Raw genomic sequence first — 15,462 nt, forward strand, 5'->3', positions numbered from 1 at the left:
AGGCTCTGAGCGGGCAGGACCAAGTCGGCCTGGCTCGCCACTGCTGTATCCTCGGCACTCTGCACAGGCCTTGAAATTTGGGGGGGGCTTCGATATTTTTTGAACCCAGCTTTGGAAAGGAATTCGGCAATATTTTACAAGAATCAGAGAAATGTTTATGTCCTTGGTATCAGGTAGGATGCTTTGGGATGTAACTGAGACCACTGATTCAAATTGGCTTAAGCAGTGGAAAACACGTTATCTCACATAACCAGAAGGCCAGAGAAAAGCAGGCTCCAGGGTGGCCGAGGTCCTTTCTGTCTGTGCTGTGCTGCACTCGACAACACTGGATTCCTCTTGGGACTGGGCCCTCTCTAGGGGGAAGAGTCTTGAGGGAAGAAGTGGGGAGAGAGACCCCACTTCGCTGGTAAGCATGGAATCCAAATCTTCCCCTTAAGTCAGATGGGGCCAACTTAGTCATATGCCTGCCCTTGTACCAGTACGAGTTACCAAGATGAGGGCTGCTCACTGATTGGCTTGAACTAATCAGGATCTGCCTCTGAAATGGGATGGGGTGGTGGCTGCACAAAACCAGCGCTCTGTCAAGAAGCAGGAAGGGAGTGTGGCTGTTGGGGAGGCTCCTAGCGGTATCCACACTCAGCCTAGTGACTCTGTTTCTGGGACTCAATCCTAAGGAAATAAGTAGATCAAAGCAGTGTTGAGTGATGTTGTTTAAAAGACAGGAGAGGGGCGCCTGGGTGGCTCAGTCGGTTAAGCCTCCGACTCTTGGATTTTGGCTCAGGTCATGATCTCATGGTTTGTGAGATGGAGCCCTGTGTTGGGCTCTGTGTTGACCACATAGAGCCTGCTTGGGATTCTCTCTCTCTCTCTCTCTCTCTCTCTCTCTCTGCCCTCCCTCTCCTCTCTCTCTCAAAATAAATAAATAAACATTAAAAGAAAAAAAAAAAAAGAAGACAGGAGACAGAGGAGGAAGTCAGACCCGATCTAAGAGGTCACGATATTGAAATACTTAAGTCAATTATGCTACCTCTATACAATGAAATATTATGGTGGTGTTAAAACATGTATACCAAGCGTTCACGACAGTGGGAAATGCTTGTGATATGATGTTAAATGAAAAATACCAGGATGCAAAATTGTATTTGCACTATGAGTTCAATTATTTTTAAAAATGCATAGAAAAGAGACTGGGAGGAAATCAGATCAAAACACCTCCAGGGGCCGCCACTCCGTGGTGGGCTTCAGGGCGACCTGTGCCTGCTTCTTTATACTTTTCTGTGCTATCCCTTCCAGCAGGAGAGCCCCTTCCGGAGCCGCCACCCCCACCCCGACCCCACAGGCTGGGGCCAGTCTTGCTGTCTCTGTTCTTATTATTGGCCATGACAATAATCACACTTACTATTTACTCTGTGCCTGGCACTGTTTTGGCGCCTTCACATGCTCTAATTTAATCCTTACGACAGTCTTGTGAGGTGAGTGCTTTTATTTCTCGTTTTGCTGAGGTGTTCACTGAAGCCGCGAGGTACTTGGTCACAAGATCACACAGGCAGTGTGTAGAGGCCTTTGGAATTCAAGAGTGGGCCGTATGACTCCACAGCCTCTGCCTTGACCTGGCCAAACCAGGTCACTTGCCAGGATAGCCATGTACTAATAGGAACAGTTCCATTATTGAGCCAGACCCTGTGCACACGCTTTACGTTTATTGATTCGTTTAATCCTCACAGCCTCAGAGAGGCCAAGTGACTTGCCCAAGGTCACACAGCTAGGAAGTGGCGGGCTGCCGTAGAGTGGCCCCAGGGCCTGATGTGGCACCCCTTTGTTTCCTGCCCTCCCCCCACAGGATTGCCTGAGGCCTTGCCGCCCCTCGGACCATGTTTAACGGGGAGCCTGGTCCGGCCTCGGCCGCGGCCTCCAGGAATGTGGTTCGGAGCTCCAGCATCAGCGGTGAAATCTGTGGCTCCCAGCAGGCTGGGGGTGGGACCGGGACCACCACGGCCAAGAAGCGGCGCAGCAGCCTTGGGGCCAAGATGGTGGCCATCGTGGGCCTGACTCAGTGGAGCAAGAGCACACTCCAGCTCCCCCAGTCTGGTGAGGGGACGTGGGACACGGAGGGGGTGGGGTGGGATACCTTGCAATGACAGGGCACCCAGGGGGTGTCCTCATGCCTACAAATACTTATATAGCACTTACCGTATACCAGCTGCTACTCTGGGGCCAGTACGTGTCCTGACTCATTGGATCCCCATAAACTCCATGAGGCAGATCCTGAAGCAAGAGAAGGGAAGTAAGATGCCCCCAACTACATAGCAAGCGGGTCACTGGAGCCTGAATTCAAAGCAGCCGGGCTGCGGGGTTCATGCTCCTGAACTTTACGCTGTGCTGCCTCCGTGCGCACCCTTACGCATTCAACAGCCACCGTATTCCTGGCACTGTGCTAAGTGGCACGGCTTCACAGACACGCATCCACAGGATACAGTCTCACCTGCATTCTCTGAATTTCCCAAGTACAAATAGCCGCAGGAGTGCAGCTACACATCACCAAGTCACAAGAGAGACACACACACCTTGTATCGTCATACGGTGTGTGCTGACTTGCTCAGGTGACTCACCCCTACTGCCAGGAAATCATACTGCAGTCATTCACGCTTGTACATGGTCACAATAAAGCTAGTCATGCAAATCACACAAGCACACTCCTCTGAGTAGTAATGTACAGACCCAGATCACTGAAGCACAGTCGCGTACGCACACACACAACAGCCCATGGTCACAGAAACATGTCGCACATGTATACGTATACGCACATACCTCCCAAAGCCACGTTCACACACGCCTTAACAGCTACATCCTGAAAAATGTATTTTCTCAGCCACCTAGTTTTGGAGTCCTAGTGATGCTCGGACTGGGGGGTGACCCACTTTGTCACACACAGTCACCCTGGACCCCACATCATGGAGGAGGAGCCAGCCCTCCCCTCCCAAGACCTCCTCACTTTGTGGCATCAGCCCAGACACCAGCTGGTTTTGTTTTAAAATCTCTTCCTGCTTATTTTGTTCAGAGTAACAACTTCCCCAGGAAACCTTCAAATAGGCAGCTGGATGGGGGTGGTGAGGGGGCGGGGGCGCCGGAGGATCCAGAGAGAATGCTCATCAAGACTCCCAGTTGAGGGTGGGAGACTTTTCCAGGCCTTAAAATAGATTTTTACAAAGCCCTTCACAGGAGCACGTGGGATGGTCTTTTCCAGCAATCAAGCTACAGTGTGTTTTTTAGCTCAGAGAAATGTTAGATGGGGAGGGGGCTTCAGGTTATCAGTGGCCCAGGAGGCATGGCCTCTGTGTTTGCAGTGTGGGCCTGGTGCTAGGGAATCAGGGGGATGGGGATCCAGGAGTTCGGCTGGCACAGAACCAAGGGGTGGGATTAAGGTTGGGGGATTAAGATTAGGAGGTTGAGGAGGTATTGGGCTCCAGGAGTCTGGCTTTAGGAATCTGGCTGATTCAGCTTCAGACCCAAAGGCTTCTTCATGCCCGAAGTGATTTGAACAGATGGTTTTCCAAGGTCAGGGCTGGGGCCTGAGTCACTGGGAGACCTTCTGGTGATCTGCCTGGGGCTGTCCACCTACCCAGACTCCACAGTCAACAGGCAGGGACTGGAGTAAACACCAAGAAGATCTCAAGCCTCGAGGGGAGATGAATGACGGTGAGGCTTCTGGATCACTTGTCTCCATGGTATGCATGGGTACAGCTGAAGGCCTGGGGCCTGAGCCAGGAGAATTGCCCAGATGCCCTTTTAACCAAAATTCTCTGTGAATCATCCAATCTCCGAATGGGAGAGCAGGGAGGGCCCCTTGGGATCATCTAGTCCCCTACACTCATTTTATCGATGAGGCATCTGAGCCTGGAAAGGAGAAGGCACTTTCCTGAAGAACAACTTCAAGTTGGCCTTCAGAGCCACACCCTGTCATTTAGTAGTTGCATGACTCAGGCAAGTTACTTCGCTTCTCCGAGCTTGCTTCCTTGATTGTGGAATAAGGACAATGATACCTGTCTTGCAGACTTTCCAGGGAATTACATGAGACAGGATATGCAAAGCCACTCAGCCTCATGCCAGCACATAATAGATACCTGGTAAATTGTTGGTATTATTATTTCCCATGGCCACACAGTAGGACCCAACAAGAAGTGAGTTCTCTAGCCCCCACAACTCTGCCTCTCACCAGTAGCATACTCCTCTCCCATCTGTAATTCTTTCTTTCCATTTTTTTTCTCCCCAGTCTTGAGGTTGCCAGTGTCCCAACTTGGAGCCCCCTTCTGGGTAGGAGAGTCTGGCCCCAGGGGGATGTATGGGCTACCTCGCACTGGCTCTGGAAACTCGGTTCTGGGAAAAGATCCTAGCAGGGTGCCCCTGCTGCCCCCAGATGGGATGGCTCAGTTCCCTGAAGGGCTGGGCTGTGTGAAGTGGGGAGAACTCCTCTCTTGGACCCCAGCTTCTGAGCTCTAGGTCTGCCCTTCCCAGCAGCTTCCTTCCTCCTGATCTGTCCATACTCTGCATTGGCTCCAGCCCCACCCATCTCCTCCTCTGTCCTAGTTCAGGACCCATGATATCTAGCCTGGACTATTGCCCCAGCCTCCTCTCTAATTCTCCTGCCTCCGGCCTGCCCCTTCCAGTTTTTTCCTCACATTTTCCTAAAGTGGCCTTGAAGAAACTCACCCTGAAACTTCAGAGTTTCATTCTAGCTCTGTAACTCCCTGTGGGTCCTTGGGAAAGTCACATTTCCACTGGGTCTCTATTTCCTCTTCTATAAAATGGAACTATAGAGACGGTCTCCCAGCTTCCGGCTATATCTAACATTCTCTAAGTTGTGGGAGCAATGATGAAGGTAGGGTCAGAGTTTTAGGGTCCTAGGACATAGGTGGGTTCTGGCCTGGCCTTAGGCTGGGTCTACTCAGGGCCCACCCTGGGCTATTCCAGCCCTTGCCCAAATGGAGCTCCTCTTTTCAGTACCAGGGACAGCAGCTCTTCCCACCTCAGCTCTGGGCTCTGGGTCAAGGTGGGGAGAGGACTCAGGACCCTTCCAGGAGATGCCCTGTGAGTGGTGCTGAGCGCTCTGACTGCCTCTCCCTTCTATGTGGTGGGACAGATGGGATAGTTCCTTGAGTCTTTCAATTTCCAGGAACCACAGAACTATTGCAAGGAACCCAGTTCTCTAGAGAGAGAGAGGCTACATAAAGTTATTCCCCAGATGGACAGAATTCAGACTGGAGTAGAGGAATTTTCTCTGAGGTTGCAAGAACTTTCTCCCCACTCAGAAGACACAGAACTGAATCTCTGCTGAATCACCTCTCAAATCGTTGTGGAGTTGATGGAGGGGGTGAAAAGTTGGCTATCAGTAGACTGGGAGAGTGTGGGCCTGGGGTCTGGCCCCAGCCCTATGAGCATGTGGACCTTGGGCTCCCCATCTATGGCAGTGGGAGGTCAGCGAGGTGTCTCCAACACTTCAGGATTCTGTGACACCCTTCCCAGGGGCTCGTAGTGGGTTGGGTAGGTCAAAGAAGGTAAATTTTCTCCCAGCTGGGTCAAAGCTTCTCAAGTTGTAGAAGAGGGGGGATTGAGGCCATGGGGTGGTGAGGCTCTGGCTTCAGCTTAGGGTGTGTATTGTTGGGGGGGATATGAGAAGGGAGGGTAAAGTGCAGCTCCCACAGACCCTCTGACTCCTAACTGGGTTAGGGGGGGTGTGGCAGTTAGGAGCCAGGGACACCGTGAGTCCCCTACACCCACTGTTATTGCCCTGTGTGTGTGGTGGGTCACACACCATTTATGAGTTTGTATCTACGTGTGTGACTGAGTGGATGGGTTCAACTCCAAGTGTTAGGGCATGAAGGTCACATGTCCGTGGCAGAGTATGTCATGTGTACGTATGACTAAGACCTGGTAGGACCATTTGTGACTGTGTGCCCATTATATGAGCATACGTGACCTGGTGTGTGAGATCACTGTACTCATACGTGTGATCATTAGCACTCATGTATATCTGCTTATGTCAATGTGAAAGAAATACACATGAGCTAAAGTGACTGTGTGTGTGTGTGTGTGTGAGAGAGAGAGAGAGAGAGAGAGAGGGAGGTTGGGGGGGGGGGAGAGAAACAGGCCGGCAAACAGACAGTCATATCAGCGGTCTCATTGACTCATGGATGGTAGCTATTCCAATATCCCAGAAGCTGGGGTGGTTTCAGAGAAGACATTCCTCCTCACCACCAGCCCATCCCCACTCCCAGGACCCCCATCCCATCTGCTAGTGATGCCGGCCCTCTCAGCCGTCCCTCACCCAGTGGGACTTCCTGAAAGGTAAGTAGGACGAAGCAGGAGGAATAAAGTTCCCCTTTGCGCAGGCTGGTGTTTTGATCATCCCCTCCCCAACTTACCATTGGGTGTGACCAAGAGAGGAGGTTGCCAGCATAGCCAACTCCCCCTCCCCACTGCTTTTGGAGGCTGTGTTCCCGGCCCCACTCCCAGCCTCCCCATCCCTGTCAGCATCTCCACTCTTCATTTGCCCAGGCCTCTAACCAGTGACAGCAAATGGCTCCTTTGGTATAGTCCTTATCTGAGTGCCTCTTCCTCCCTATGAAGCTCCGTAGGCAGCAAAGCGCCAGCAGGGGAAAGCCCTGCAAACCTTCCACTCGTCTTCTGCTCCCCCCACCCCCAGGAGGAGAGGGTGTCTAGTGGGACCTCACTGCAATGCTGAGGAGGTTGCCATGGAAACCCAGGCAGGATGGTGCGCTGCTAGGAGAGGCAAAGTGCCCCGTGTTCCCTGCAAGGCTCAAGAGGGGGGCTGGGGTGAGGGTAGAGGGCCCTCCAAATGAGGTACAGAGACACGGAGTAAGCTCTCACCGCATGGCTTCTGGAGTTCTTCTGCAGACCTCTCTTTCAGAGCCAAGGTCAATTCAGGCCAACCTAGTGGTCCCTGTCAGTCTTGCTTCCCTAACTGCCCCTCCAGCCCGCCACACACATCCCTTTCCACATTCAGGCCCACATTGAGAATGTGGGTTAATGTGAGAGTGGCTAAACTTCACATGGGGGTTTTCATTGGTTCTGTGAAGGAATCAGAGTCAGAGGTGGATTGTGAGGTCGGGGTGTGATAGGGTTCATGAGGGTAAGGGGGAAAGCAAATCTGGGAATGCCAGAGAAAGCAAACTTTCCAAAAGAGAAAAGAGCACGTAACCATTTGGGGCAAAGGCTGGAATTGCATTGGGAAGGTGGCCATCAGGGAGCCTGGCAGGGTTAAGGCTGAGTGAGGGCTCCAGGGCTGGTCTCCACCTGGTGACCCCCTGACCCTGCAGCCCCAGCTCACCTGTGCCCCTGCCTCCAGTTCGAGTCCTGCCCATCCTGCCCCTTCCCGGGAGGTGACTTTGGCAGCACGCTCTCCGAAGCCTCTTCAGCGATCTGACCTTGTTCCCTTTCTGTGCTTTCGGGGGGGTCACAGAAGGGGCCACCAAGAAGCTGCGCAGCAACATCCGGCGGAGCACAGAGACAGGCATCGCCGTGGAAATGCGGAGTCGGGTCACACGCCAGGGCAGCCGGGAGTCTACCGATGGGAGCACCAACAGCAACAGCTCCGAGGGCACGTGCGTGCAGCCCATGCCCACTGTGGTCCCCGCCCCACCCTCCTGCACCCTCCAGGGGCAGGGCTGGGAAATCTTCCTGTGGGGGTTTCCAGTCCAGATGTCCGGGTTCTTCTGCGTCCCTGCCCCCCCTGGACGTCCGCCGCCTGGGCCCCAGTCTTCCTCTGCTCCAGGCTGCTGTTTCCCCTCCAAATAACCCCCCCAGCAGCCCCAGGGCAGTGTATCCCATCTGTATGTCTCATCCCCACCCCCTATCCCTCCCCCCCCCCCCCCCCAGCACCTACATGCTGCCCTGCTCCAGAGGAGAGGGCTCGAAAGGAAAATGTGATCCTAAAATTCTTCTCTGAAACCATTGTTATGGCTCAGATGAATGGAGTTCTTGCAAGTGGTCTTGCCTGGGGCTTAGAGGAGGAGGTTGGACTAGATCAGTGTTTTTCAAACTGTGGGTGGTGACTCAGGCAGGAAGTAAAATCAGTTTAGTGGGTCAAAACCAACATTAGAAGAAGAAATGGAAAATTCAAACATATCCTGTGGAGTGAGGATGAATTACCTTGGGAATTTTTGGTTTTTTAATATATGGATACACAGAGGTCCGTGGTGTTAAATATATTTCTTCTGTTGCCTGGGGGTGGGGGGGAAGGGGGGGTTACAGTTAAAAATTTGAAAGTCACTGGGTTAGATATTCCCTTGGTCTCTCCTAAATCTATGCAACTGGTTATATGACTAAGATTTTTTGGTTTGGCTTCATCAAGGCCCATTGACTTTAGGACCTTGTGGCTCTATTATTTAGGATTCTGTGACCTCATATGTCACTACTGTGCCCACTTCCATGAATGCAAATGGCCAGTGACATTTATTGCATCTTACTGTATGCAGGGCATCAGGTGAGTGCCTTTTACTCTGGGATCTACCAGCTACTATCAGAGCAAAAATAGTATCTCATTTAACACAACAACAACACTGGGGGATGTCGGTACCATTATAACTTCATTTTACGGGTGGAGAAACTGAGGCATGGGAAGAGGGTGAGGTCCTTTACCCCAGGTCACAGCCATTCGGTGGTGGTGGAGTCAGGATTTGAATTAAGGCCATTGGACTCTATAACCTTTTTTTCATAACCTCTACGCTCTCTCTAATTCTGTGACCTTGAGAGTCTGTTACTTTATGTATGTAACCTTCTCAGACAGAATTCAGTATGAGGCTATTGCTGCTGGCCAGTAAGAGCGGGTGGGCCTTGAAGCCCCTTCCCAGGAAGTAGAGCCCAGCCAACTTCCTAGTTGGGGAGATCCAGGCCCTCTTCAACAAGGGTATGTCCTGTGTCTTTCTCCCTGCCTGTCACTGGCCAAGGGGAACTCAAGGCCAAACTCTCCAACAGGGAGTCATTCTGGGACAATCTGACCTCTCAGGCCAGGAACCGAGGCTATGCTAGGAGGTCTTAGAACTTCCGTCCTTCGTAGGTCCTGAGAAGACCCGGGTCAGCCCTCTAGTAGCTGGCCTTTCTCTGCTGGCCATCTCCAGAACATCTAGGCTTGAGGACATGAACAAGTAGCACTTCCCCTTGATGTTAACAGCAGCAACATAATAACTACCATTTTTTTGTTTCCTGTTTGTCTGGGGCTTTCATGCATCACCTGCCCTGATCTTCCCCCTCCCCCCCCCCCCTGCCATGACCCTATGAGTTGGGCATCCTCTCTGTTTTGAAGTCAAGGCAAGTCTCTTACCTCTTGGAGCCTCTGTTTTCTCATCTGTAAAACTGAATAATAGCCCCTGGAGCGCGGAAATGGCTAGAAGGATGAAATGATATAATGTATGCTGAGCATTCAGTGTGCTGCTGGCGTCTGGCCAACTTTCAATCACTGTCAGTTTGCTTGTTACTATTTCCAGGCCCCCACAACCAGGGACCACCCACCATCACTCGCCTTTTATCTCAACCCTGTAATTGTGTTATTTTGGTCTCGGCTGCTGTTTGGGGCACCACCTCAGATTATTGACTTGGATTTCAAACATATGGTCAACTAAACCTCAGTTCTCGGAACTTGCTCCAGGCATTGAAATTCCTGGCCTATGTTTCTGGTTCTTGGCATCCATACCCCCCTGGGGAGGACACAGGTGCCCAGCAAGCCCTGCCTTCTAAGGGTTATCTTAGAAATCCTGGTGCTTGAGGATTGAATAACATTATTATCTTTATTATTTCTCAAGAGACATCAAAGTATTTTTCTTCAATGTGCAGAGATGAGCAGTTCTGTTTGTTCCCAGCTAAAGTAGTGTTCTCGTACTGTGTAGGGGGTGGGGAATTGAGGCACAGAGGGGCATGGCCCAGTGTCCTTGGGGCAAAGCCACTGCATCTCACTATCTAGACCACCTCATACCCCTCTGCCTCTTCCTCCAGGTTCATTTTCCCCACCACCCGGCTCGGGGCTGAAAGCCAGTTTAGTGATTTCCTGGATGGGCTGGGACCAGCCCAGATTGTGGGGCGACAGACATTGGCGACACCACCAATGGGTGAGTCTCCTTGAGGGCAGAGTGAGTAGGGCGGAAGGGGTGAGCTCGGTGGGGGCCCTGTGTGACACAGTGTGAGCTGCGGAGAGGAGCCCTCACTCCGGCTTTTGTGCCCCAAGAAGGAGCCCGGCACTCCTCAGTCTGTCTCTCATCAGAGAGGACAAGGGGAGCCAGCCTTGCTCTGCTGGCTACCCTGCAGCAGCTTTATAGCACACCCCTGCCCTCACCACCACGCACCACCCCCCTCCCCCCCCACCACCTGCTACCCGCCTGGCGGTGCTGAGTGCTGGGCGGAAAATGGTGAACAAAAATCATCACAGCATTGACGTTCACCAAGTCCATTCTGCCACTGATGCCCTGTGTAACCTTGGCCATATCACTTCCCTTCTTTGGGCCTCAATTTCCTCATCTGTAAAATGGGAATAATAATACCTGCCTTAGTACTGCAATCTAACAACAATTCACTGAGTTCCTATTCGGTGCTTTGAGTGAAGTATTTCATTAACTCCTTAGAAAGTGTGTCTTCTTTGACTTGTTACTTAATAGTGCCTGGCACCTAAAAAAAGCCTTTTAAGTAATTTTTTCATCTCCCTTCCTTGCAGCTAGGACCTGTTTCCCAGAGTCTACCCTTGGTCCTTTTAGCTGCACTCTGGTTCCCTCCCTCCCTCTTTCCCTCTCTTAGATACTGTGTTGGCTTTAAGCAGCTCCTCCCAGGAACTAACTTCCCCATCAGTCCTACCTAGGAGTCTGCCCCAGACATCTGGACTCAGTCTTCATTTGAACAGTGTTCAGATGTTGACCTCACAGGTTCAAAGTGTTGAGGTTCAAAGTGCTGACGTCACAGCCCATGAGAGAGCTGGGCTCAGACAGCGCTCTGCCGTAAGCCAAGCTGTGGAGCTGGGTTTCCATCCCACCATACTGCCCTGTCTTGCTCTAATGTGCTTACACAGGAGGCTTTGTCTGCTGGGAGGGGCGGTCCACGGAGACCCCTCAGCTCTCCTCTGGCTCTTGGGTAGGATTTGGCTAATTCCCAGCCCTTGCTTACAGGCTCTTACGGGCCTGGGGAATCTGCTTTTCCCAGCCCTAGGCCCAGCCAGGGGCTGGGAGGCAGTGAGAGGAGCCAGCCATCTCCACAAGGCTTTTGCACCACCACAGCCTAGAACATTTGTGTGTGGTGCCGCCTGGTGTCCAGAAGTGGAAAGGACAGGCTTGTATTTGCTCATCTTGTTAGGGATGTTACAGTGAGACCTCCCCCTTCCCACTCCCCCATGGGGAGGTCAGAAATAGCTAGAGGGAGGGCGATGACTTCCAGGAGGTTTCCTGAAAGTAATAAATCCCCGTCTTCCCAAGTATGCAAATACAAACAATTGCACGATAGCTCAGTGTATCTAAAATGGGTGGCTGAACCCAAAGTCTGGCCCATTTTAATCTTTCCGCATCAGGCTTGTGATTCTGCACTCCTTTGAAGGATGCTCCAAGTGACTAATGCATAATTTCAAATTCTGCTAACTGGTGTCGAACAAAGCGAAGAGTTCTAGAAATAACTGACATGACTTCACACAGAACTTGCCTCAGCGAGATAATCGCTTGTGGGAGCATAGTGAGGAATTCTGAGCTCTCTGCTCCCAGGAAAGCCGGCCTTTCCTCCCTCCTTTGGCAAGGGTACGAACAGGCCCCTCGTTCCCAGGCAGGGGCCTCCTGTCCCACACAAGCTCCTATCTCTGCGTCTCTTCAAACTGGTATTTTGTCTATATTTGTTTGACAAAATGTATTTTGGGGCGTGGTGGAGGGCTGCTGTGTAGAAGGTGAATAAGAGCCGCTAAACCCACAGCCTCCCTCGCTTTCTTCCTGACGCCGGAAGTTCTGTCCCCACACCTGCTGTCCTGTTCGGTGAGAGAGAAGCCCCCCAGGAAACCAGCCTCACCTGGGAATTTGGCAGCCATTTGTTGTTACTCAAGCATGGCCCCCACTGAGGGCCATGCCCCTGCCTCTCCTCAGGGGACCTATCAAAGTATTTCACAGCCTGCTCTCAAGTGGCCTCCCAGAGCAATCCTGGCACATGCAATTTTTTGCATATTGTGCCCTTTCCAGTGCTGTAGCATCCTCTGCAGACGCCGTTCTCTACAGCAGCTGGCCGGCCTGCCCCTGCGTCTGCCTCTGCCTGGACTGTCCCTGTTCTCCCTTGCAGGGGACGTGCATGTTGCCATCATGGACCGGAGTGGCCAGCTGGAGGTGGAAGTGATTGAGGCCCGGGGCCTGACCCCCAAACCAGGCTCCAAATCCCTCCCAGGTAAGGCAGAGCAGCAGGGAGAGGGGTTTTCCATCTGGGGTCCTGCCAGGGAGGGGTATGCAACTGAGCTCCGGGTCTAGCACATCCTCAGCTGCCCTTGGCCTAGAGCCGCGTTCTCGACTTGGCTTGCCTGGAAGGCCAGTGGACAGGGTTGGGGGGAGGGGAGGATGGACGAGTCAGTGTTTGAGTCCATCTTTTCTACTGCTGTCCACTGGTCAGCTCGTCCCACTCACCTTGCTCACCTCCAGGGCCAGCTGGATGTCAGGGGGTGGAGCAGGGCATAGCATTCTCTCCTGGACCCTTCCCATCATGCTCTCTCCCGTCCCGCAGCCACCTATATCAAGGTTTACCTGCTTGAGAATGGGGCCTGCTTGGCCAAAAAGAAGACAAAGGTCGCCAAGAAGACCTGTGACCCCCTGTACCAGCAGGCTCTGCTCTTTGATGAGGGGCCCCAGGGCAAGGTGCTGCAGGTGAGTGCGATGGGGCAATCCTCAAAAACCGCAGGTTGTCATTTCAGATCTCTTCCACGTATGATGTGTCCCGTGCTGGGCACCGTCCCAGGTGCATTGATGCGCTTTACACGTTTGTTTTCACAGCCCAGGGAGGTGTTATTGCCCCTGGTTGATTCATTAGGAAACCAGAGTTCAGGGGGACAGCTCCACTGTCCCCCAGGTTGCCCTGCTGGTAGGTAGAAGCAGGGTGTGACCGCCGCCTTCTCTTTCCAGCCGGCGCTAATGTCTGTTGCTCATCAGCTCCATGCCAGGCTCTGTGTTAAGTGCTTTCCAGTCCTGACCTCCTTTTGTGCTCGAGATGGTCCTGGGAAGTAGGTACGATGATCCCCATCTTGCAGTCTCAGAAAGGGGAAGTGACCCATGTGAGGTTTCAGCTGGTAACTTGCAGAGCCAGGGTGACCCCCGGGGCCGAGGTGACCTCGCCCCAACTTCCTGAGAGTGCGGTGCCCTCCGCAACAGCACTGGGAGGGAGGGATCATCACCCCCAGCCGCAGATGAGGCTCCTGAGGTGCTCGAGAGGCTAAGTGGGGATAGTTCACAGTGGGGCTGGGCTCTGGGTTCAGTCCTGGGTTCAAGTTCCAGCTCCATCACGGTCTGCGGGTGGTATGTTGTGAAGAGTAAACGAGAGGTGCATGTGAAGAGCCTCACATAGCGCCTGGCGCACGGACAGCTACTCGCTAGGTATTGGCGGTGGTGGCTGTGGCTGTTGGCCTTGCCGGAGGCCACGTGGGTGGCGGAGGGGAGGCCTGAGCCAAGGACTGTCTGGGCTGTGCGACTGCTCATCTAGGGCTGTTCCTCTGGGCTGAGGCGGTTGCATGGCAACAGCCCTCAGAGTTGCAAATGGCAAGGGCTGTGGAACTCCAGGGTTCTGTGGGGGAAGGGGTGATCTTGGGTGTCTGTTTCCATACGCACACGCACGCATATATTGGGATTCCGCTTTGAAAAAGGGATCCACCGATAAAAACACAAGTGTGAAAATCACTGAGCTCATCTAGTCCCCTCTTCCAGTTTTATGGACAGGGACACTGAGGTCCAGCGAGGGCCAGGGGTCTCCCCAAGCTCCACCATGAGCCAGCGGCAGACTGGGAGCTATGACTCAGGTCCTGGACTCTCAGTCTGCTCCTTGATGGGGAAGACTGTCATCTGGGATGCTGGGAGGCTCTGGAAGGCAGACCCAGGTTCCCATCCCAGCTCTGCCACCAATTACGGTATATCTCTGCGTTAGTTAATCAACCTCTCTGAGCTCCAGTGTCCTCTTTGTCAAAATAACGATACGTAACACCTTTACCTAGATGGTTGTAACAATTGAGATAATAGATAGAAGTCTGTAGGATCGAGCCCGTGGCACATCTTAAGTGCTCAGTAAGCTGTTGCCCCAGATCAGTCTTCGTTCCAGCTCTCTCTGTCTCATCTGTGCTCTGGTGAAACTTGCAGGTTCCTGGGCCCACTACTGAGCCCTGGAGTCAGGGAGTTGGCTCAGTGCCTCTGTCTCACCAGCCACCCCCAACCCCTCCGGCAGGTGATCGTCTGGGGAGACTACGGCCGCATGGACCATAAATGCTTCATGGGCATGGCCCAGATCATGCTGGACGAGCTGGACCTGAGCGCCGCGGTCGCCGGCTGGTACAAACTCTTCCCTACGTCCTCAGTGGCAGACTCTTCGCTTGGATCCCTCACCAGGCGCCTGTCCCAGTCCTCCCTGGAGAGTGCCACCAGCCCCTCGTGCTCCTAAGGACCTCCAGAAGAGGCCAGGATGTAGTGTGGGAAGGGATGCCTGATGGCCTCCCCTCCCTTGTACATAGTCTTTGTGTCTTTCTGGCCCCCTTGCCCTGCTGCATGCCTGTTGGCTACTGGGCCCGTCCCAGCTGGCAGTGGAGACTGTAGTGTGTGTGCGTGTGTGTGTGTGTGTGTCTGTGTCTGTGTGTGACCACGTTATATCTGTTCATCTGTCTGGGTACAGTCAGTCTTGGTGACTACATGGGCTACAATCCACATCCCTCTGTGTCTTGTTGAAAAGAATCCCAAAGGAGTGTTGTGTGGGCACCAATCCCCCCGGAGTCCAGGGGTAAAAATGGGGGCCGTGGCCGCCAGTCCGTCCTGCCCGGCCCTGTGCCCGGGGCCGAGCCCACATGTCCCCGCCCGGGCCGCCTCTTGGCGGTCCCTGCTTAGTTTTCTGTCTTGTCCTTTGTTCCACCTTTGCTTCTCCCAGCACCACTGCTCTTTTTTGAGGAATGTAGCACCCACTGCAGCTGGCCACCCCGAGGCCCCTCTGGGACCCGACGCCCTCCTCCCCACCCGAGCGCTCTGGCAGCTCTTCCCACTGAATGCATCTGCAGCATGTGCCATGCTCATCTGGTGCCCTGGCCAGGGGCCTGGGGAGCAGAGGATGCCCAGGGAGCTGAGGGCTTGGAGACCATCTTCTCCCTCGGGCCGGAGCTGCCTCCTTCCTATGGGTGAGACGCTAGGAAGTCTTAGTTCCCAAGGTTGCTGGCCAGGCCCCTTAGAGGGAAGTGCTGGCACCTCCCTTAGGCATGTTCTTCACCTC

The 15,462-nt window shown here is 53.3% G+C and overlaps 1 protein-coding gene across 3 annotated transcripts in view; it reads left to right on the forward strand.

Moving 5' to 3' along the window:
* Positions 1-14,860, forward strand: part of RIMS3 (regulating synaptic membrane exocytosis 3) — a 52,201-nt gene extending 37,341 nt beyond the window's left edge. For 2 of the 3 annotated variants that reach the window (XM_060626746.3, XM_060626744.3), the window contains 6 exons: positions 1,841-2,088; positions 7,478-7,619; positions 10,006-10,118; positions 12,304-12,405; positions 12,736-12,875; positions 14,437-14,860. In XM_060626746.3, the coding sequence (XP_060482729.1) occupies positions 1,872-2,088; positions 7,478-7,619; positions 10,006-10,118; positions 12,304-12,405; positions 12,736-12,875; positions 14,437-14,649 (927 nt within the window). In that variant the 5' untranslated portion in view covers positions 1,841-1,871 and the 3' untranslated portion in view covers positions 14,650-14,860. Of the gene's footprint in view, positions 1-1,840; positions 2,089-7,477; positions 7,620-10,005; positions 10,119-12,303; positions 12,406-12,735; positions 12,876-13,130; positions 13,233-14,436 lie in introns of all 3 variants that reach the window. The other variant, XM_060626747.3, reaches the window with a different exon arrangement.
* Positions 14,861-15,462: the final 602 nt, after the last annotated feature.

The sequence above is a fragment of the Panthera onca genome, chromosome C1, assembly GCF_046562875.1.
Source record: "Panthera onca isolate mPanOnc1 chromosome C1, mPanOnc1 haplotype 2, whole genome shotgun sequence".
NCBI classification, from domain to species: domain Eukaryota; kingdom Metazoa; phylum Chordata; class Mammalia; order Carnivora; family Felidae; genus Panthera; species Panthera onca.